This window comes from Entelurus aequoreus, linkage group LG02 (assembly GCF_033978785.1).
Source record: "Entelurus aequoreus isolate RoL-2023_Sb linkage group LG02, RoL_Eaeq_v1.1, whole genome shotgun sequence".
Classification (NCBI taxonomy): domain Eukaryota; kingdom Metazoa; phylum Chordata; class Actinopteri; order Syngnathiformes; family Syngnathidae; genus Entelurus; species Entelurus aequoreus.
In genome coordinates, this window is record NC_084732.1 from 75867158 (window position 1) to 75888543 (window position 21386).

General features: G+C 39.6%; 2 protein-coding genes across 6 annotated transcripts in view; both read right to left on the bottom strand.

Annotated features, from left to right (window-relative positions):
- The window catches only part of LOC133639315 (paired amphipathic helix protein Sin3a-like), a 41069-nt gene extending 36307 nt beyond the window's left edge, over window positions 1-4762 (bottom strand). Inside the window, exon 1 of one of the 2 annotated variants that reach the window (XM_062032551.1) lies at window positions 4524-4762. The gene's annotated coding sequence lies outside the window, so the exon portion shown is untranslated. The remainder of the gene's footprint in view (window positions 1-4523) is intronic. The other variant, XM_062032559.1, reaches the window with a different exon arrangement.
- A 2018-nt stretch (window positions 4763-6780) lies between these two features.
- The window catches only part of LOC133639331 (uncharacterized), a 46961-nt gene continuing 32355 nt past the window's right edge, over window positions 6781-21386 (bottom strand). For 2 of the 4 annotated variants that reach the window (XM_062032570.1, XM_062032586.1), the window contains 8 exons: window positions 20473-20625; window positions 18104-18141; window positions 17967-17996; window positions 15912-16078; window positions 14830-15476; window positions 14648-14747; window positions 11924-12929; window positions 6781-7697 (listed from right to left, as the gene is read on the bottom strand). In XM_062032570.1, coding sequence (XP_061888554.1) covers window positions 7612-7697; window positions 11924-12929; window positions 14648-14747; window positions 14830-15476; window positions 15912-16078; window positions 17967-17996; window positions 18104-18141; window positions 20473-20625 — 2227 coding nt within the window. In that variant the 3' untranslated portion in view covers window positions 6781-7611. The remainder of the gene's footprint in view (window positions 7698-11923; window positions 12930-14647; window positions 14748-14829; window positions 15477-15911; window positions 16079-17966; window positions 17997-18103; window positions 18142-20472; window positions 20626-21386) is intronic. The other 2 variants (XM_062032592.1, XM_062032579.1) reach the window with 2 other exon arrangements.

Here is a 21386-nt window from a genome sequence, read left to right on the forward strand (position 1 = left end):
TGGATGGATGCATTAATAGTATTGTGTGCCTCATACAGTACAAGCTTAACACAATACAGTATTAGGGACAGATTTGGTCAGAGCGTTGCTATGACGACATCAAAGCAATACATTTCTGACAAAGACAACGTTGAGCTAAATATTTCTATTAAAAAAATATTATTACAGGTTATGTTAATAAATATCAAAGAATACAAGTCAAAACTACAGTTTTTTGTTTTGTTTTTTATTTGCACAAGAAATGTGTAATTTGTTGACGCTCCCTGAGATGACGTCACAAGCTCTTGCTCGCAGGGAGACTCGGGAGAGGACCGGAGTGCCGCCTGCCTTCTTTCCGCGCTGCTCTGCACCAAATTGGGACAACGCGCTGGCGGAGCAGAGTAGCAGCGATCGTATCCGGCTAAAAAACGCAGCTGCTAATATTTGACATACAGAATATATTCGTTGTTTATCGACACAAAAATAGTCGTGTTTTTTCCCCCCTGTCTGTCGCTGGTTCGCAGTAGCCGTGCCTCTTCCCCTCCCCCTCACGACTAAACCCCTACTTCAACCGTTCCGTTGTCGCCGAGCTGACGGCGGCTACCGCGATGGCTGACGTCGACACTCGTTCTGCATCGAGTAAAGCTTCCAAGCATTGTTCAGCTGAGTAACAATAACACTCGACCGAAAACACGATTATTGGTGTGTCCTTGTCGGGTAATCGGTTCTGTCAAGACAATTCCCAATGTGTCGGCTGCTAACTAGTGTTACATTTAAAAGCGTCCGGCAGGGCTTTAAAAAAACAAAACATGACCATTGACTTAAAAGGCAATCTAAGATACGTTTTTCTTTTTTTTTGTCCTGTCCAGCTTCTCAGGCAAATCATATTGTTGATGTAGACTTAGACAAACTTTAATGATCCACAAGGGTAATTGTTCCACACAGTAGCTCAGTTACAAAGGATGGAAAGGATAATGCAAGTATAAAGTAGACTAAAAATGTACAGTAGTAGCAATATAAATATACCATATATGTAATATTTACATATTATATATACAGCATATGATATATATTGAAATATTATATTATATTTTTATATAATATATACAATTACCATGTACAATATTACAGTATATAACAGCTGCAATGTACACATTTACTTTACAAAAGAGAAGTGTAGGATACTTCTCTTGTTGCCTTATTTGTATTTGACATTTTCAAATTGATTTATATCATTATTTTTATATTTATATTATTATTTGGTGCAGCCGGGCCAGAGCAGGAGGAGATATAAAGAGAAAAAAAGGAAGACAGCGGGGGAAATTGTGGGAACAAGAGGGCGATAAGACAGAAAGACGACGACAACAACAACAACAGCAAACACAACAATAACAACAACAACAAAACAACATCAGCAAATAAGATATGTACAAATATGATGGTAAAGTGATAGCAAAGAAGCAGCTAGTGAAATAAATAATACATAAATGACAATGAACATTATTATACTACAAACAGAGCAATACAAATACAAATATAAATAGCACTATTGATAATGAATAATAACAATAATTAATTAAAGTACCGATGATAGTCACACACACTTGGTGTGGTGAAATTACCCACTGCATTTGACCCACCCCCTGGGAGGTGAGGGGAGCAGTGAGCAGCAGCGGTGGCCGCGCTCGGGAATCATTTTGGTGATTTAACCCCCCCAATTCCAACCCTTGATGCTGAGTGCCAAGCAGGGAGGTAATGGGTCCCATTTTTTTAGTATTTGGTATGACTCGGCCGGGGTTTTGAACTCACGACCTACCGATCTCAAGGCGGACACTCTAACCACTAGGCACGTAGATTTTACGGTAAAAACTGGCAGCTTCGTGGCTTGAATATTACCACAAAAAAAACAGTGATACAATACATACATGTGATAACTTGAAATACAAAAGAAAGCAGATAAATGGAGGGGAATAAAGAGAATAAGACTACATTCTCCTTGCAGATTGTTATAGTATTTATGTTTAAGCTTTGTTTTAGTGTGCCATGTGTTACCCAGTTAACCCTAGGGCAGGGGTCGGCAACCTTTACCACCCAAAGAGCCATTTTGACCCGTTTCACAAATTAAAGAAAACAATGGTACACAAAACTCTTTTGAAATTTAAAATGAAATAACACTGCATACAAAGTTATTTTTTTGCTTTGTGCTATGTATAAACCAGGGGTCTCAGACACGCGGCCCGCACCTTAATATGAAAATGACAGCGTCATACTTGCCAACCCTCCCGATATTTACGGGAGACTCCCGAATTTCAGGGCAACTATTCTCTCGAATTACTGTTGATTTTCGCCCAAACAACAATAATAAGGGCGTGCCGCGATGGCATTGCCTTTAGCGCCCTCTACAACCTGTACATACTGCGTCGCCAGCCCAGTTACATGTTATATGAGGCTTCTGCAGACACACGAGTGACTACAAGGCATACTTGATCAACAGCCATACAGGTTACACTGAGGGTGGTCGTATAAACAACTTTAACACTCTTACTAATAGGGGTTTGGGAAAAAATCGATTCGAATTGCGATTCTCACGTTGTGCGATTCAGAATCGATTCTCATTTTTAAGAAATCGATTTTTTTAATTTATTCATTTATTTTTTTTAATTAATCAATCCCACAAAACAATACACAGCAATACCATAACAATGCAATCCAATTCCAAAACCAAACCCGACCCAGCAACACTCAGAACTGCAATAAACAGCAATTCAGAGGAGACACAAACACGACAGATCAAACCAAAAGTAATGAAACAAAAATTAATATTATCAACAACAGTATCAATATTAGTTACAATTTCAACTTGGCAGTGATTAAAAATCCCTCATTGACATTATCATTAGACATTTCTAATAAAAATAAAAATGAACAATAGTGTCACAGTGACACTTGCATCGCATCTCATAAGCTTGACAACACACTGTGTCCAATATTTTCACAAAGATAAAATAAGTCATATTTTTGGTTCATTTAATAGTTAAAACAAATTGACATTATTGCAATCAGTTGATAAAACATTGTCCTTTACAATTATAAAAGCTTTTTACAAAAATCTACTACTCTGCTTGCATGTCAGCAGACTGGGGTAGATCCTGCTGAAATCCTATGTATTGAATGAATAGAGAATCGTTTTGAATCGGGAAAAAAAATCGTTTTTGAATCGAGAATCGTGTTGAATTGAAAAAAAAAAATCGATTTTGAATCGAATCGTGACCCCAAGAATCGATATTGAATCGAATCGTGGGACACCCAAAGATTCACAGCCCTACTTACCCACACCAAACAAGAATGACAAACACATTTCGGGAGAACATCCGCACCGTAACACAACAGAACAAATACCCAGAATCCCATGCATCCCTAACTCTTCCGGGCTACATTACACCCCCCCCCCCCCCGTGCGGTGATTGAGGTGGGCGGGGTTTGGTGGTAGCATGGGATTCTGGGTATTTGTTCTGTTGTGTTCATGTTGTGTTACGGTGCGGATGTTCTCCCGAAATGTGTTTGTCATTCTTGTTTAGTGTGGGTTCACAGTGTGGCGCATATTAGTAAGAGTGTTAAAGTTGTTTATACGGCCGCCCTCAGTGTGACCTGTATGGCTGTTGACCAAGTATGCCTTGCAGTCACTTACGTGTGTAAGCAGAGGCCGTATACAACATGTGACTGGGCCGGCACGCAGATAGTATTGTGAAAAAGTGGACACGACGACAGGATGTAGAGGACACTAATAAAGGCAGTGCCATCACGGGCACACCCTCAATATTGTTGACCTGTTGAAAATCGGGAGCATATTTGTGCCTCCGGGAGAGACACTGAAGTCTCCCGGTAAAATCGGGAGGGTCGGCAAGTATGCAGCTGAGCCGCATCAGGGTGGTCAAAGAGCCGCATGCGGTTCCGGCGCCGTGGGTTGCCGACCCCTGCCCTACGGCAACAACGTTAATACATGTTCGGTGAAACGCGATTGTATGCATGAGTGTATATAAGATACGTCTTAACGCGAGAAACTATTTTATTTTATCAGCTCGAATCGAAGACTGGTGCTAGCCGCGCACAAGCTAACGCTAGCTTCCGCGTAATGTCGAGTGGACGCGCAAGTGAATTCGATGCCTAAACACAAAGTTGTCCCCATAAAGAAACTCGACATTTGGTCTCGCTAAACTTTTTTTATTTTTTTTTTAGCCCGCACTGTGAACTTCTTTGAAGCCATGTTGGGTTCCTGCTCGATTTCATCTTGAAGGGTTAGCCTGACAGCTAAAATCAGTGTGAAAAAGACCGCTTGTCTTGTTAGCCTCGCTCAAAATGTCTCCGCGTAACCTTCCCGTTCCGTACAACCGGGAGGCTAAAATTCCCACCGGGCAGATTATAGCGAGTATTTGCAACTTGTACGACAAGGTTATTGTAGCCGCTGAATGTGTGCTAGCCGTAGCACAACAACCACCCCCACCAATGCAGGCGGTGATCGGCTAGCTTAGCTTAGCTTAGCTTACCTCGCAGAGGCTGCCTCCAGCCACAACGTGACAAAGATGCGCGGACGTCTACGAGTTCATGAAGGCGATGGTAGGCAGGAATGTGCGATTTTGGTCCGGTTGTCTGTTAGAAAAGCCCACCACAAACACACAAAAAAAAAATTGTCCGCGCCGCTAACAACAGGGTATGTATGGAGCCGTGTTCGTTGAACATAGGGGCGTGTCTGTCATGGAGGAAGTCTCCGCCCATGCTGCGCTCTCATTGGTCAGTTTGGGGAGGATGAAAACAAATAGAGCAGCAGTACCTTTGGTTGGTTTGTGTGCACCCGGCCTGTTTAAACATGAGGGTGCGGTTATAAATCATCCAAAATAACTGTTAAATGTATGGAAGTAGAATTGTCTCACATCAACTTATATATATAAATATGATATCAATACATACGCATGTATTAATAATTATACAAATACAAATGTGATACACAAATAAATAAATGATTTGTATAAATAAACGCGTATTTGTAAATATGTTTTTGAGATTTGAAAATATATACAAATAAAATTTATAAATATAAAAATGTGACATACAAATAAATCAAGAATTTGTATAGATAAACGCTGATTTGTAAATATATTTATTTTGAGATTTGAAAATATATAAAAATAAAATGCACACATAAAAATGTGACATACAAATAAATCAAAAATTCGTATAAATAAACGCGTATTTGTAGATATATTTTTTAAATTTGAAAATATATAAAAGTAAAATGTATAAATATAAAAATGTGACGTACAAATAAATCAAGAATTTGTATAAATAAACGTGTATTTGTAAATATGTTTTTGAGATTTGAATGTAAATATGCTTGATTTTGTATTTGTATATAAATGATAATAATAAATGATAGATGGGTTGTACTTGTATAGCGCTTTTCTACCTTCAAGGTACTCAAAGCGCTTTGACAGTATTTCCACATTTACCCATTCACACACACATTCACACACTGATGGCGGGAGCTGCCATGCAAGGCGCTAACCAGCAGCCATCAGAGGCAAAGGGTGAAGTGTCTTGCCCAAGGACACAACGGACGTGACGTTTTCAAATCTCAAAAATATATTCACAAATACGTGATTATTTATAAAAAAATTTTTTTTTTTTGTATATCACATTTGTATTATTTATTTGTATATCACATTTGTATTTGTATATTTATTAATATATGCATATGTATTAATATCATATTGATAAATATACAAGTTGATGTGAGACAATTCTACTTCCATAGTTATAAATCATCCAAAATAACTGTTAAATGTATGGAAGTAGAATTGTCTCACATCAAATTATATATATATATATATCAATATGATATCAATACATATGCAAATATTAATAATTATACAAATACAAATGTGATACAAAGCTCTCAATTTACCGGTCGATCTACGTTCCCATCCTCACCTACGGTCATGAGCTTTGGGTTATGACCGAAAGGACAAGAACACGGGTACAAGCGGCCGAAATGAGTTTCCTCCACCGGGTGGCGGGGCTCTCCCTTAGAGATAGGGTGAGAAGCTCTGTCATCCGGGAGGAGCTCAAACTAAAGCCGTTGCTCCTCCACATCGAGTTTTAGCCAGATGAGGTGGTTCGGGCATCTGGTCAGGATGCCACCCGAACGCCTCCCTAGGGAGGTGTTTAGGGCACGTCCGACCGGTAGGAGGCCACGGGGAAGACCCAGGACACGTTGGGAAGACTATGTCTCCTGGCTGGCCTGGGAACGCCTCGGGATCCCCCGGGAGGAGCTGGACCAAGTGGCTGGGGAGAGGGAAGTCTGAGCTTCCCTGCTTAGACTGCTGCCCCCGCAACCCAACCTCGGATAAGCAGAAGAAGATGGATGGAAATAAATAAAAGATTTGTATAAATAAACCTGTATTTGTAAATATATTTTTGAGATTTGAAAATATATAAAAATAAAATGTATAAATATAAAAATGTGACATACAAATAAATCAAGCATTTGTATAAATAAACGTGTATTTGTAAATATATTTTTGAGATTTGAATATAAATATGCTTGATTTTTGTATTTGTATATATTTTCAAATCTCAAAAATATATTCACAAATACACGTTTATTTATGCAAAACTTGAATAATTATATAATCAACTTTGCAACATACTTTGCTTCCCATCCACATGTTACACTTGTTTACCTGGGGGAAAAAACATTGCTCTCAATTGATGATTGAACATCAAACTGTGGTTGCAAAAGTGGTTTATTAATATACATGTTACAGTGATGATGCATTATTATAGCGCAAACACAATCGGGAAACAAAATACCACAACTTTTGAATACACCTTCTCAGTTTAACTGCAAAATGGAGATAGTGCAGACATGAATACGTCATGAGAACAACAGGCATGACAAAAAATATCACCCAAATATTATGTAAAATGATCATTTAATGTGATTTCTACATACCCACTCCACTACTAATCTTCAACTGTCCTTGTGTAGGCTCCATACTGTATAAGCTTAGACCAGAGTTATACAGTATAGCGCCATCTAGTCCGATACAGGTGCATGTCAATAAATTAGAATATTGTGCAGAGGTTTATTTATTTCAGGAGTTTAATTAAAACTAATTAAAGGGCTTGGGAAGTAAAAGCTGACAAATCACCAATATGATTTAACAAAATATTCCTGAAATATTATAGATAAGTGATTCTCAAACAGTATTACTGTTCAAACTTTGCGCAGTGTTAAAGTGGCCAAATATATTAAATATACATGTTAAATAATATTGTTGCCTTGTTTTTTAATTAATGTTTAGACCTACTACGCTACTGTATTCTATTGTTGGTCATTATGGTGGTACTTGGCGAGCCAACATGGTTTGAGAACCACTGGTATAGATTATTGCACTTTTCAAAGGTATTTTAATTTGTTGAGATGCCCATGCATGCGTATTTACTTTAAATCCAATTGAAATCATCCATTGGTATGTTTCAGGCATATTTGCCTTCATTCGATAGCAACAAGAAATACTTAAGTGTAATTAGAGAGCATAGGATGAATAAAACTGTCCTGGTCGGTCAGATTCTTTAGCGAATAAAGATGTGCTGAAGAAATATGCCGGTGGTGGTGAGGATCAGCGCCAACGCCATGGAAGAGGTCTGCTTTGTAGCTGCTGGAGAAGAGGACATGTTGGTTTTAGACAGCAAGCTCTTTTCAAAACACTTTTTTAAAAAAAACACACAACCCTAGTCAATTTTGAATGCAAAATCAGGGACAATTTCTATGAAAAATCATTTTTAGATTAAAAAAATATGTCCAAACTTGAAGCCTTTTTGCATTACCTGTCCAGACAGGGACTTCAAATAACAGAGCTAAATTCTGGGGTTCCTCAGAGTTCCGTTTTGAGACCTATTTGATTTCTAATCTATTTCAATGCGTTAAAAAAAATGTTTGTAAGTATGTACAGTCTATTAGTGGTGTGCTGATCGATACTGAAATAGCGACACCGCCGATACCAGATATAGTAGAGAAGGGATTCATATGGCCCCACTCCTGGGTGGATCTCGCATATGAGAAGTAAAAAAAAAAAGGGGTGGGGTGGGGGTTAATCATTTTGCAATGCAGTCTGCTGAAAATGATGGAAAGCACCTAATCTATGTAGCAACTGACGCTGTGGTCAAAGTTGAATTGCCACAAAACACATTTTAAAATAGTCAACACTACCGCCATCTGACGGCTAAAGTGGATAATGGTAATGATAATAATTGGTCACGTTTTATGTGTCAGGTAAACCGTGACAAATGAGGCCGTATGATAGCCTTTCCTACTGTATTTATGCTATAATATCGATTCTCAAATCACAATATCGATACGTTTGATACTTTACTTAATTTAGATCATGTGTATCATTAACAGGAATACAGTGTAAAAAAGTAAACTTGTGAATGATGCAATGTGTCATTATTGGATGTTTTTTTTTGAGTGTCATTTACATTGTCAGTATTTTCATGTTAACATGTTCATGTAACTTAATTGTGACCGATTTATTATTTGAATTCATCCATCCATTTTTCTACCGCTTGTCCCATTGTAATAGTTCTTATTAATTTAGTTTTATGCTTTAATTTTTTTACTTATTTCGCTTTTTATGGTTTGATACACCATTTTTGCGTGCTTTCTCTGATTTTTGTCCTGTTTTTTTTTTTTGTATTAACTTGGCCATATTGTCATTCATGCCGCGACCCCAATATACTTCAGAGTTTGAAACGAATAAGTAACTCTTGTCCTGCATTATTTATGCTATCATATATGTTATTATTTGACATACACAACTTAAAATTTTAGGAAACACACTAGGTATATTTGCACAAAGTATTGGTATCGGATCAGTATCGTCGACACCAGCCTGAATTTTACTCGGTATCGGATCAGAAAGAAACTCAGTGGTATTGGACATCACTACCGACAATTATGTTTGCTGTCTTTTATTATCTCATTCAAATCCTGATTGCTTGACAATCAAAGCAATATAAGAACTATACTATTCCTGATTGGTTTAAAGTGAAGAAATTGTCAGTTAATATGACAAAAAACTCACTTTATGATTTTCAAACGCTATGATAAAAAAAGAAGTGGACTTATTTATTGAGGGCACCAAAATAAGTCTGGTGCCTCAAACCACATTTTTAGGAGTGACACATGGACAAACTGAACTTTTCTGGAGTAAGGAGGTATCAATTATCACAGTTGTTATTATTGTAGTTTTTTTTAATGTGGTCAAAAAGTACTTCTCCACACGTTAAAATCTTTTGACAATTTTTTTTTCCAAATAACTAATAAATATGCTGTTAGAAAAGCCACTATTTTGAATGTTTTGTGTTTCTTATGTCATAATACGTCTTAGTACTTTATCTCTTTTAATGGCAAAGCTTTTATTTGTTTTTAAATATTGGTTTGCACTGTAGCATGTTAAGAGAGGCAAAAGTGCCTAACAAATAAAATCTACCGGTATTTTTTTTCTTTCTGGCAGGCATTGTGTCCTATTCTGTTCAGCGGTCTTTGAACGCACCGTACAAACATATCCGTCTCATATTCTTCTAGAAGGCACAGCTTTCGGTTCAACGTGCACAATTGAATATCTTGGTTGCTCAGAGAGTAATGTGTTTGTATACATTTAGATTGGGGTATGTCGTTCTTTATCGGGGAAAGACGTTAATGTCTCTTGTTTTCATGTTAGCATTTAGGCTAGCGAGCTGGTGCTAGTCAGTCCGTGAGTTTATCAAAGTGCATTTATCAATAAAACATTTTTGATCATTTTAATTTAAAACAATAATACCAACCCTTGGGAGTTTTTTCACGGTTATCATTAGTACCGTTAATCGTTACATCCCTATTCTGCAGCAAGATGATTAAATCATTGAGTTAAGTTTGTTATTTTCTGAATCGTTCTTTTGTAATGGCATTTTATTGTAGTAAAATTTTTCCACATGTTAGTAGTTTTTGGGCTACTACTTGCCAATACCTTTACAAAATCTTAACAATTAAAAAAAATTAAATTATTGAGAATATTTTTTCTTCCAATACAAAAGACAATATTTAATGTGAACAGATATCGTATTGCTATTTTTATGTCAAAGCATGTACTTGACACACTCAATGTCTAGTAATTTACCTATAGTTCCATATTGTTTTAAACAAATACCAAATACATGTTAATATTTGGCGGCACGTTGATGCAGAGGTTAGCGCTCGTGCCTCACAGCGAGAAGGTCCTGTGTTTGATTTCCAGGCTTGGGATCTTTCTGTGTGGAGTTTAGATGTTCTCCTCATTACTCTTCCTCCTACCTCCAAAAAAATTGCTTAATAGGTCCCTTTCTGTAATGTATTGGTTAAATTTGTTCTATATAAAATATAATATAATAATAATTAATAACATGCTAATAACATAACAATAAAATGCTAATAACTTAAAAATTATAATAGTAAAAAGAAAAAGGTTTGCAGGATACACCACCACAGTTGATTGGGACAAGTTTGGGGTGATTTTGACATGGCTGGTGGGCTGGTTATGAATAATAACACGTTAATGCCATAAAAAACATAAAACGTTAATAACTTAAAAAACGTAATGGCACAAACAAACAATTTTGCAGCACAAACCAGCAAAAACCAAGCACAAACAAATAAGACAAGTTTGGGGAGATTTTAACAAAGTTGGAGACTTTTTATAAATAATAACACGTTAAATACACATTGATAACATAAAAACCATAAAACTTAATAACTTAAAAAACTATTTTAGTTGGACCAAACATAGCACAAACGAATGAGGCTATTTTGGCTTAATTTGGAGAATGCGGGACTGGCTGACTATAAAATAATCTTTAATAACTCAGAAGCGAAAACAGGAGGGACAACCATTTCAACGGCTCAAATCAGCAAATAATGACTGAAACTTTCAGCTGAGTTTTGCGAGGGCTGAGGATCCAATTTCACGCATATAGGTCTACTAATCCAGTGTATCTTAACCATTGGGCCGGAGCCCATTTTACTCGAGAGGGCCGCCAGAAACTATATGTTTCTCTTTTAGTTTAGTATTTAGATGTAATACACTTTACCACCACTTGTGGCAGTAATGAACAGAAGTCTGGGGCTGAAGTCACTGAGAAGTTTCTTAAGCGCAAAAATTATGACTAAAGTGGTGAAGCTGTATTTTCCTATGCACTTTAATTTTATTGACGGCGTATTTAGGAAAAATATTTATTTTTGTTATTATTATTTATTCCGAAAGAATGTATGTATTTTAGCGCTGCTTAATTGTATGTGTTTTAATTTTTTATTAGTTTATCAGTCCCTTCTTCTGAAGTATATTTGAGTAGTATTTATATTTGCAATCAGCCTGACCTAAACCTTGAAAGTAATCTTTGTGTTTAACACATGGTTTCATTTAATTTAGATTCAATTCTTGAAAAGGATTAAAATCAAGAGTAAGATAATTAATTATGTGTTAATATTTGAGTAGTGGAAAAGTCAAAAGGCTGAGATCCGCTGTGCTAATCAATGTATGCTTAAATACAGAGGACCCTGTATTTGGAATAAACTACCATTAGCTTTTTAATACACAACTGCATTATATTTTTTAAAAACATTTGAAGGCTTGGATGTTCTATGGGTATTTTAAATTAATAAAGTGTTGTGTGAAATACATTTAAAATAAATAAATGAAATGGGTGAAAAAAATGTAAAATAAATATTTAAAAAAAACAATTGAAGGCCGGGTTGGTCTTTGGGTATTTTAAAATACATACAAATGTATGTGTTGTGTGAAATAAATCAATACATAAATATTAATAACAATAGTTAATGCTGCAAATGAAGGCTTTTGAAGATGCATCTTACCACTTGCTGTAGTTGCTGCAGTTGTCGCAGCTGCTGTAGTTGCAGAAGTTGCTGCAGGTGCTGCAATTGCTGCAGTGGTTGCAGTGGCAGCAGCGGTAACAGCAGACGCAGCGGACGCAGTGGTAGCAGGGGAAGCAGTGGTAGCAGCGGACACAGTGGTAGCAGGGGAAGCAGGGGAAGCAGTGGTAGCAGTGGACACAGGGGTAGCAGGGGTAGCAGTGGAAGCAGTGGTAGCAGTTGAGGCAGTGGAGGCAGTGGACACAGTGGACACAGTAGTAGCAGGGGTAGCAGTGGAGGCAGTGGACACAGTAGTAGCAGGGGTAGCAGTGGAAGCAGTGGACACAGTGGTAGCAGGGGTAGCAGTGGAAGCAGTGGACACAGTAGTAGCAGGGGTAGCAGTGGAAGCAGTGGACACAGTGGTAGCAGGGGTAGCAGTGGAGGCAGTGGACACAGTAGTAGCAGTGGAAGCAGTGGACACAGTGGTAGCAGGGGTAGCAGTGGAAGCAGTGGACACAGTAGTAGCAGGGGTAGCAGTGGAAGCAGTGGTAGCAGTGGACACAGTGGTAGCAGTGGTTGCAGTGGACACAGTAGTAGCAGGGGTAGCAGTGGAAGCAGTGGACACAGTGGTAGCAGGGGTAGCAGTGGAAGCAGTGGACACAGTAGTAGCAGGGGTAGCAGTGGTAGCAGTGGAAGCAGTGGTAGCAGTGGACACAGTGGTAGCAGTGGTTGCAGAGGTAGCAGTGGACACAGTAGTAGCAGTGGAAGCAGTGGACACAGTGGTAGCAGTGGTTGCTGTGGTTGCAGTTGTAGCAGTGGTTGCAGTGGTGGTGTTCACCCTGGGAACTGGAGTGGTGACCACAAGACTTACAGGTCCTGAATCGACTGTGACGGTCCTGGTTATCGCGTTGGGCACCTCTCTCTCTACCTGGGACTCTCCACACCCTGCAGGGCACTTCTGAGAGGGGAGGAAGGTGACACACAGCTGGACAACACAGCGGACGTACATCTGTGTGACAGGAGAAACCGGTACGGTTCAGTAGAGTAGATTAACAAACTTCTCCTTAATGCTGTGTTGTTTTAGCAAAACCGTATGACCATATAGAACTATGTTGTGGAAAAACCTGTTAGTCTATCTCCCTTATAGTCAGCAGGCTACTTTCTGGTTCGTGGAGGATGACAAACAAACAAGGGTGGCTTTGATGCCGCAAGGATATACAATAACTATATAAGTAATATAAGTAATATTTTACAACTTAGAATGTATTTTAAAAAAAAAAAAGAAAAACGTGTTCATGTCTTACATTTAAAATAAGGTAGGGTTTAAAGGCCTACTGAAACCCACTACTACCGACCACGCAGTCTGATAGTTTATATATCAATGATGAAATCTTAACGTTGCAACACATGCCAATACTGCCGGGTTAACTTATAAAGTGCAATTTTAAATTTCCCGCGAAACTTCCAGTTGAAAACGTCTATGTATGATGACTTTTGCGCGTGACGTCGATTGTTGAAACGGAAGTATTCGGACACATTGTATCCCAATACAAACAGCTCTGTTTTCATCGCAAAATTCCACAGTATTCTGGACATCCGTGTTGGTGAATCTTTTGCAATTTGTTTAATGAACAATGGAGACTGCAAAGAAAAAAGCTGTAGGTGGGATCGGTGTATTAGCGGCTGGCTGCAGCAACACAACCAGGAGGACTTTGACTTGGATAGCAGACGCGCTATCCGACGCTAGCCTAGACCGCATCGACGATCGGGTGAAGTCCTTCGTCGCTCCGTCGATCGCTGGAACGCAGGTGAGCACGGGTGTTGATGAGCAGCATCGGTAATGTTTTTATCATAGCTCTGACGAGGTCCCGTAGCTAAGTTAGCTTCAATGGCAACGTTAGCAACAGCATTCCTAGGCTTCGACAGGCGGCACAGCATTAACCGTGTAGTTACAGGTCCAGTGTTTGGTTCGGTGTCTCCTGATAGTAGTATTGTTGATCTGCTGTCTATCCTTCCAGTCAGGGGCTTATTTCTTTTGTTTCTATCTGCATTTAAGCACGATGCTATCACGTTAGCTCCGTAGCTAAAGTGCTTCATCGATGTATTGTCGTGGAGATAAAAGTCACTGTGAATGTCCATTTTGCGTTCTCGACTCTCATTTTCAAGAGGATATAGTATCCGAGATGGTTTAAAATACAAATCCGTGATCCACAATAGAAAAAGGAGAAAGTGTGGAATCCAATGAGCCCTTGTACCTAAGTTACGGTCAGAGCGAAAAAAGATACGTCCTGCACTGCACTCTAGTCCTTCACTCTCACGTTCCTCATCCACAAATTTTTCATCCTCGCTCAAATTAATGGGGTAATCGTCGCTTTCTCGGTCCGAATCGCTCTCGCTGCTGGTGGTGTAAACAATGGGGAAACGTGAGGAGCCCTTTAACCTGTGACGTCACGCTACTTCCGGTACAGGCAAGGCTTTTTTTATCAGCGACCAAAAGTTGCTAACTTTATCGTCGATGTTCTCTACTAAATCCTTTCAGCAAAAATATGGCAATATCGCGAAATTATCAAGTATAACACATAGAATGGATCTGCTATCCCCGTTTAAATAAAAATTGATTTGAAGAAATATGTAATTGGGTCAATAACCTATATTGCTCAATTGTATGTTGTTCTATCCCCGTATGCTGTAAAATCATCAGTAAGAAAAAATCAAGCTAATACAGACCATTGATCCCTGTGTGTTCAGGGTGGGCAAATCAATGCGATAGATGGTAACATTGCTCTGGTCTGTAATGATCTCCATTGTTGTGTTGGAAGCTGCACATCTGTAAAGGTAAAAGTATAGGAAATGTTTCATACAGAAACACACAAGTTGTACAGTACGTGAATTAATTTTGTGTTACTGACCCTTCCTGCAAAATGACGCTGGATGCAGCAAAGTCTGCTGTCTCGGACGCCAGGCAGCTTTTGATGATCATTTGAACTCGATCCACAGTCGTGTTGGCGAACAAATGGAGGTCCAGTTTGTCAATCGTGGACCCCACTTCGCCGTCGCCTGAACCAATTACTTCGCCGTCGCCTGAACCAATTACTTCGCCGTCGCCTGAACCAATTACTTCGCCGTCGCCTGAACCACGTACTTCGCCGTTGCCTGAACCACGTACTTCGCCGTTGCCTGAACCATGTACTTCGCCGTTGCCTGAACCACGTACTTCGCCGTTGCCTGAACCACGTACTTCGCCGTTGCCTGAACCACCTTGATACCTTAGTGCCGATTTCGACCGCAGCGCTCCCGGCAAAAGTGGTACGGACTGGAACTGCGCTGTCCCTGAGAACCTTGACATGGGCCCCTCTCCTGGGAAGTAGAATTCCAGCCGAATGTCAACGTCATCAAAGGACTCAACGGGAACGGTGACGTTGAAGACTGGACTACTGGCTTTGACAGACGGGATGCGGCAGGCCATCGGGAGGATGAAGGAGGGGTGGCGGCTGATCATGGTAAAAGAACGCACGCTTTTCAAGGTGTTGGTGTAAACCAGTTCGGTGCCAGCTTGCTGGAAAACAAGAGAGGGTTAAAACAACTTTGGTTTAGGAACTCCTCAGAATAGTCAGTAACTATAAGGCCAGCTGCCACTATGGCAGATTGACCCCACATTAGTCTTACCACATCCCTACTTACCGACTAAGCATGCTGGTGCCACCAAACAGCCATGATACAATTTCTATTCTACAGAAATGCATGCACTAATGGAAGAGCATTTTGTATTGAATATTTTATGATTGTATGTCAAAACAAAACAAAAACTAGCTAGCCTACAGTGGGCCTGGATGAAGTTTTGCCTCATTCCTGTGAGAAACCTGCATTAAGGAGCAGGAACATTTCCACCCCTTTGCAACCTTAGTGAGAAATATGTGCCTTGGGAGCAAGAAATATTCAGAAACACTGGTGTAAAGAAATAACTTCAAGGTGGAAGAAATGCAGGATTTACCACAGTTTTGGTGCCGCAGCCGTTCAAGGAGATGCGTGCGGTGAGGTGAGTGTCATTGTAGCTGACAGGACAAGATGCACTGTTCAGCTGCAGCTCCGCCAGGTTGATGTTGCTCAGTGAGGCAAGAGGAAGGACCAGTGTCATCTCCGTCTTATTGCACCTCAGCTCTGCGGGAGAGAAAACACCACATTCTCAGGCTCACTCGCGCAAAAATAGTAACACTGTGACTAAAGTAAAGTTAAAACTAAACCACTGATAGTCACAAACACACTAGGTGTGGTGAAATTACCCTCTGCAATTGACCCATCCCCTTATCCACCCCCTGGGAGGTGAGGGGATCAGTGAGCAGCAGCAGTGGCCACGCCCAGGAATAATTTTTGGTTATTTAACCCCCAATTCCAACCTTTGATGCTGAGTGCCAAGCAGGGAGGTAATGGGTACCATTTTTATAGTCTTTGATATGACTCGGCCGGGGTTTAAACTCACGACCTACCAATATAAGGGCGGACACTCTAACCCAGACCTGGGCATTCTGCGGCCCGCGGGCCGCATCCGGCCCTTTGTACGTCCCTGTCCGGCCCGTGTGAGGCCAATCATAAATTACAAAATAAATTTTAAAAAGTATCTATCTCTAGTGTGCAATACAACGGTGCTGCTTTTGTTTTGAAAAGCGTTATTTGTATTACTTCCGTGTGGACGTATGCTCGTGCGCGCAGCGGCAATCACAAATTACAAAATAAATTTAAAAAATCATCTATGTCGTGCGTGCAATACAACTGTGCTGCTTTTATTTTGAAAAGTGTTATTTATGTGCGTATGTCCTGTGAGTGAAGGCGCACAGCGACAAGTGATGCCCGGTTATCCCCGAGACGCTAAAAAGAGAAAAGTTGATGACAAATGGCGTGTTTTAAAAAAGACATGGACTTCCAAGTAAAGGTAAAGCCGTGTGCTTAATTTGTGGTACACATGTTGCTGTGTTTAAAGAATATAGTGTAACGACCTGCTGAAGTTGATGATGTGTTCTTGAGTTGCGGAAATGAGGAGTGAGGATGGACGTGCGTGTGGAAGGAACGAGATAAGTTGAGCTGTGTTAGTACAGGTTGGTCAATAAAAGTTTAAAAAGAGCGTCAGACTTGGTGTGCACTTCTTCTGGACACTACAATTGGTGTCAGAAGTAAATCTTTGTGCATACTGCGCTGCTTAATTGTGTGCTCAGCCTGCTACGTCATCGGGAGGTACGTGCCACGATGTTTCCTGGCGACTTTGTCAAGATGGAACGGGAGGGAAAATGACAGTGAGTGGGGACTTAAGGTGCCAGCAGCACTGCAGATGTCTGTGTGAATCCAGGACGTGAGGAGCTCGCCGCAAAGAGAGAGAGAGAGAGAGAGAGGGAGGGAGGAAGGACAGAGGCAGCGTCTACAGGTGCAGCGCACGCTGCTTGGCATGGAAGAATTCCGCCCTCAATGAAGACTCCCAGGTTTGATGGCAAGGCAAACTGGGAGGCATTTCATCCCACTTCTGAGTCCAATTGTAGCATCCAGAAGAAGTGCACACCAAGTCTGATGCTCTTTTTAAACATTTATTGAGCAACCTATACTAACACAGCTCAACTTATCTCGTTCTTTCCACACGCACGTCTATCCTCACTCCTCATTTCCGCAACAGCAACGCTTCCTCCTTCTTCGCCAATCACCTTACAGGCGTGCCACGTTCACAACAAAGAGGATGCAGGATAAAGTGACAGAAATTGAAATGTTTGCATGGTATTACACATCAGGAAGCGTTGTGTAAGAAAGTGTTAAAAATAAAACCATCAAAAGCCACCTGCTTTTGAATAAAGATAAGTTAGGTTAAATGAAAATATTATTATTATTATTATTTATTTTACGGTACATCAAAAATAATTTGAGCAGAATTTAATTGAAATATTGTCGGTGTGGCCCTCCAGCAGTGCTCGGTTTGCTCATGCGGCCCCCGGTAAAAATTAATTGCCCACCCCTGCTCTAACCACAAGGCCACTGAGCACCAAAAAACACCAAAAAACTTTTTAAAAACCTGTTCCTGTCGGCAGAGTCTTCGTTTTTCCTGCAATTATTGAGAGAGAAAGAATTCATTGTTGGCTGTGGGTTTTTTCCTGGTATTTGTTTGTAAAGCCTTTATGGCATTCTTCTGATATTTGGAAGGAGTCTTACTTTGGTACAGCCACACGCATCTTGGCTCTGACTGCAAACTGGAAAGACAAGAAGTGTAAATGAGACATTTCGCAACATATACTGTATGTGCAATTAGGAGGGAAGCTGGTGACTGTTTTTCTACCTGTGTCCTTAAATATGCGTACATCTTTTTTCTTTCTTTCAATAACTATTCAGATTTATTTACTGCAAATAACTACTTTCATGGTGTAGCTTAAAGGGTAACTGTGCTTTTTTTGGAATTTTGCCTATCGTTATGAAAGACAAGAAGACAAAAGTTTTGTTTTTTTCCTCGCTTTCTAACAGTGTTTTTCAACCACTGTGCCGCAGCACACTAGTGTACCGTGAGATATTGTTTGGTGTGCCGTGGGAGATTATATAATTTCACCTAATTGGTAGAAAATGGATGGCTGGATGGGTTAAAAATATTTTTTGCAAACCGGTAATTATTGTCTGTACTGTCTAGAGCTCAGCAGAGTAACTGTGTAATACTCTTCCATATGAGTAGGTGGCAGCAGGTAGCTAATTGCTTTGTAGATGTCTGGAACATGGTTTGTCGTGATCACAATATGCAGATGACAGCGGGAGGCAGTGTGCAGGTAAAAAGGTATATAATGCTTGAACGAAAAAATAAACAAAAAGGCATTCAAGCTTAGGGATGGCTATGCAAAACGAAACTAAAACTGAACTGGCTGAAAAGTAAACAAAAACAGAATGCTGGACGACAGCAAAGACTTACAGCGCGTGGAGCAGACGGCGTCCACAAAGTAGAGCCGTACTTGACATGACAATCAACATTAAAATAGGAGCGCAAGACAAGAACTTAAACACTACACACGGGAAAACACCAAAAAACTCCAAATAATTCACGGCGTTATGTGACAGATTGTGAAATTACAAAAAGTAGCCCATGCTGGCAATGCAGCTAATGAGAGCAATCGATTTTACAGCTAAATCCCATTCAAAAACCGTCAACAATACTTAATTTACGTAAAAACAATACTTAATTTACGTAAAAAATTTCAACAAAAAAACAAGTACCTGTTGATATCAGCTTGCATCTAAAATCTACGATACAAGCGTGTTTACTTGTACAAAGCTGGACAGTCAGTTAACATCTAAATGGAGGTCCTCCACTACGCACACAAGGTTGTTTTTTTTCTTGTATTGAAGTCACGTCATTTACCAATAAGTAAACATGGTAGGCTGTAGGCTACTAGGAGCGAGCGGCTACACCACAGCTAAGCACACTAGCTGTTGTATGTAATAAGTATCCCTAATTGAACATTTTGCAGTCTTAAACACAACAATTTTCAATATAAACAAGGATCAAGTAATTAAAGTGCTTACAGATACAAAATCTTCAAGTCCGAAGAGTATTAGAAAGTATTTAGTAACAAACGTGTCCGCATCATTCGACTTCCTGCGTCATGCCCTTAATTTATGTGGTGGCTACGACCCCTAAGTGTAGCTAAAACACACAATAACACGCCACTGCAAAAGCATAAATATGTTATATGGTTAGTGTTGTTCATACCTAACATTTTTCACTGTTTGACTAATTTCATTTGATGAGGCCTTTTCTAACATTTCCTGTATTCGCTAATACCGTGTTAATATTCAGGTCGCAAGATGTAAATTAAATATTGTTGAAAGTTTTAGGATGTTATATCAAAGGGCTTTATGGGCACAATCGAGTATTACCATTCCCATTTACGACTTAGAATGTATAAAAACAAACATACATGCTCTTGTCTTAAATAGAGATGATGAATGATAGGCAAAATTAAAGAAAAAAAGTGCAGTTCCCTTTAAAGAGCTCGGTCACAAAACCAATTAGGATCAACAATTGAGGTACTACTGCATATATAGTTTGCATCGTTTTCTCAATGAAAAATACATTTGTTTTGTGTTAATAATTCAGCAGTTCTAGAACGTACTGTATGTATTCTCTGGGCGTTCAATCGATCGCAACTGGACTGTTTGGTTTATATGAGAAGACATTTCGCCTCTCATCCAAGTAGGCTTCATCAGTTCATGCTCATAGACTTAGATTGGTCAGATCTGGTCTAGCGGCTGGTGCCAAAACCCCAAATATTTATATTCCAACACCAGGGGAGTGTGCCTGGGCAAGAACGGTTCCAGCATTACAATGACGTGGATGAAGGACAACATCCATAGACATAGTGTATGTATTGGATAAGAATCTAAAGGAAAATGATTAATAATGGCATCTGTTGTATTTATTAGGACACAGAAGAGATGTCTTGGGTAGGGAACAATTGTACTTTATCTTCTTACTCCCTCTGCTGGTGTGTGTGCGTGCGTGTGCGTGAATTCTATTACTAATTGTCAGTTGCGTTACGTACCTCATGGTGTTGGCGACAAAGCAGACTGGCAGAACATGGGTCAGCTCGTTTTCAGAACGAACCCACGACATGGTCACGTGCGACTTGGTGCCAGCTGAAGCGAAGTCGTACTTGAAGAGCCCAGGTTGGCCAACAACAGCGATCTCAGAAACGCTGCAAAAGTCGTGCCGCATGATGATTGATTAGTTCAGGGGTCAGCAATCCAAAATGTTAAAAGAGCCATATTCGACCAAAAGTACAATAAAAAAATCTGTCTGGAGCCTCAAAAAATTAAAAGCCTTATATAAGTGTTATAATGAAGGCAACACATGATGTAAGTGTCTATATTTGATCTATATTAGCCTACTATCAAAGGCTGACGTAAATCTTCGTTGACAGAAATGTTGTACTTTAAATTTTATTCTACACATGTTTGCAACATTGGAAATCATTAGTACAATGGAGGCTTCTCACAGGATGAGATAACTTCTTGAAATTACTGGCTCAGAATGGCCAAAGATATAGATGTGTGTGTCCAAGTTTAAGGAAACGGCAGGCTGTCTTCTTCTAATGGATTAATTACAATCTTTGCAAGCTGGGTAATGTTTGCTGTGGTCTGGAACAACATGGCAAACAAAAAAATATGAGAAATGCAGCCAATATTTTGTACATGCAGATAATGTGTCATGAGACTTGCAAATATAAATTAAATTCCTGGAGGACATAAGTAAAGGAAATTAAATTAGCTCAAATATACCTACAAACGAGGCATAATGATGCAATATGTACATACAGCTACCCTAAATAGTATGTTAGCATTGATTAGCTTGCAGTCATGGATTGATCAAATATGCCTGATTAGCACTCCAGCGAATCAATAAAATCAACAAAGCTCACCTTTGTGCATTCACACACAGCATAAAACATTTGGTGGA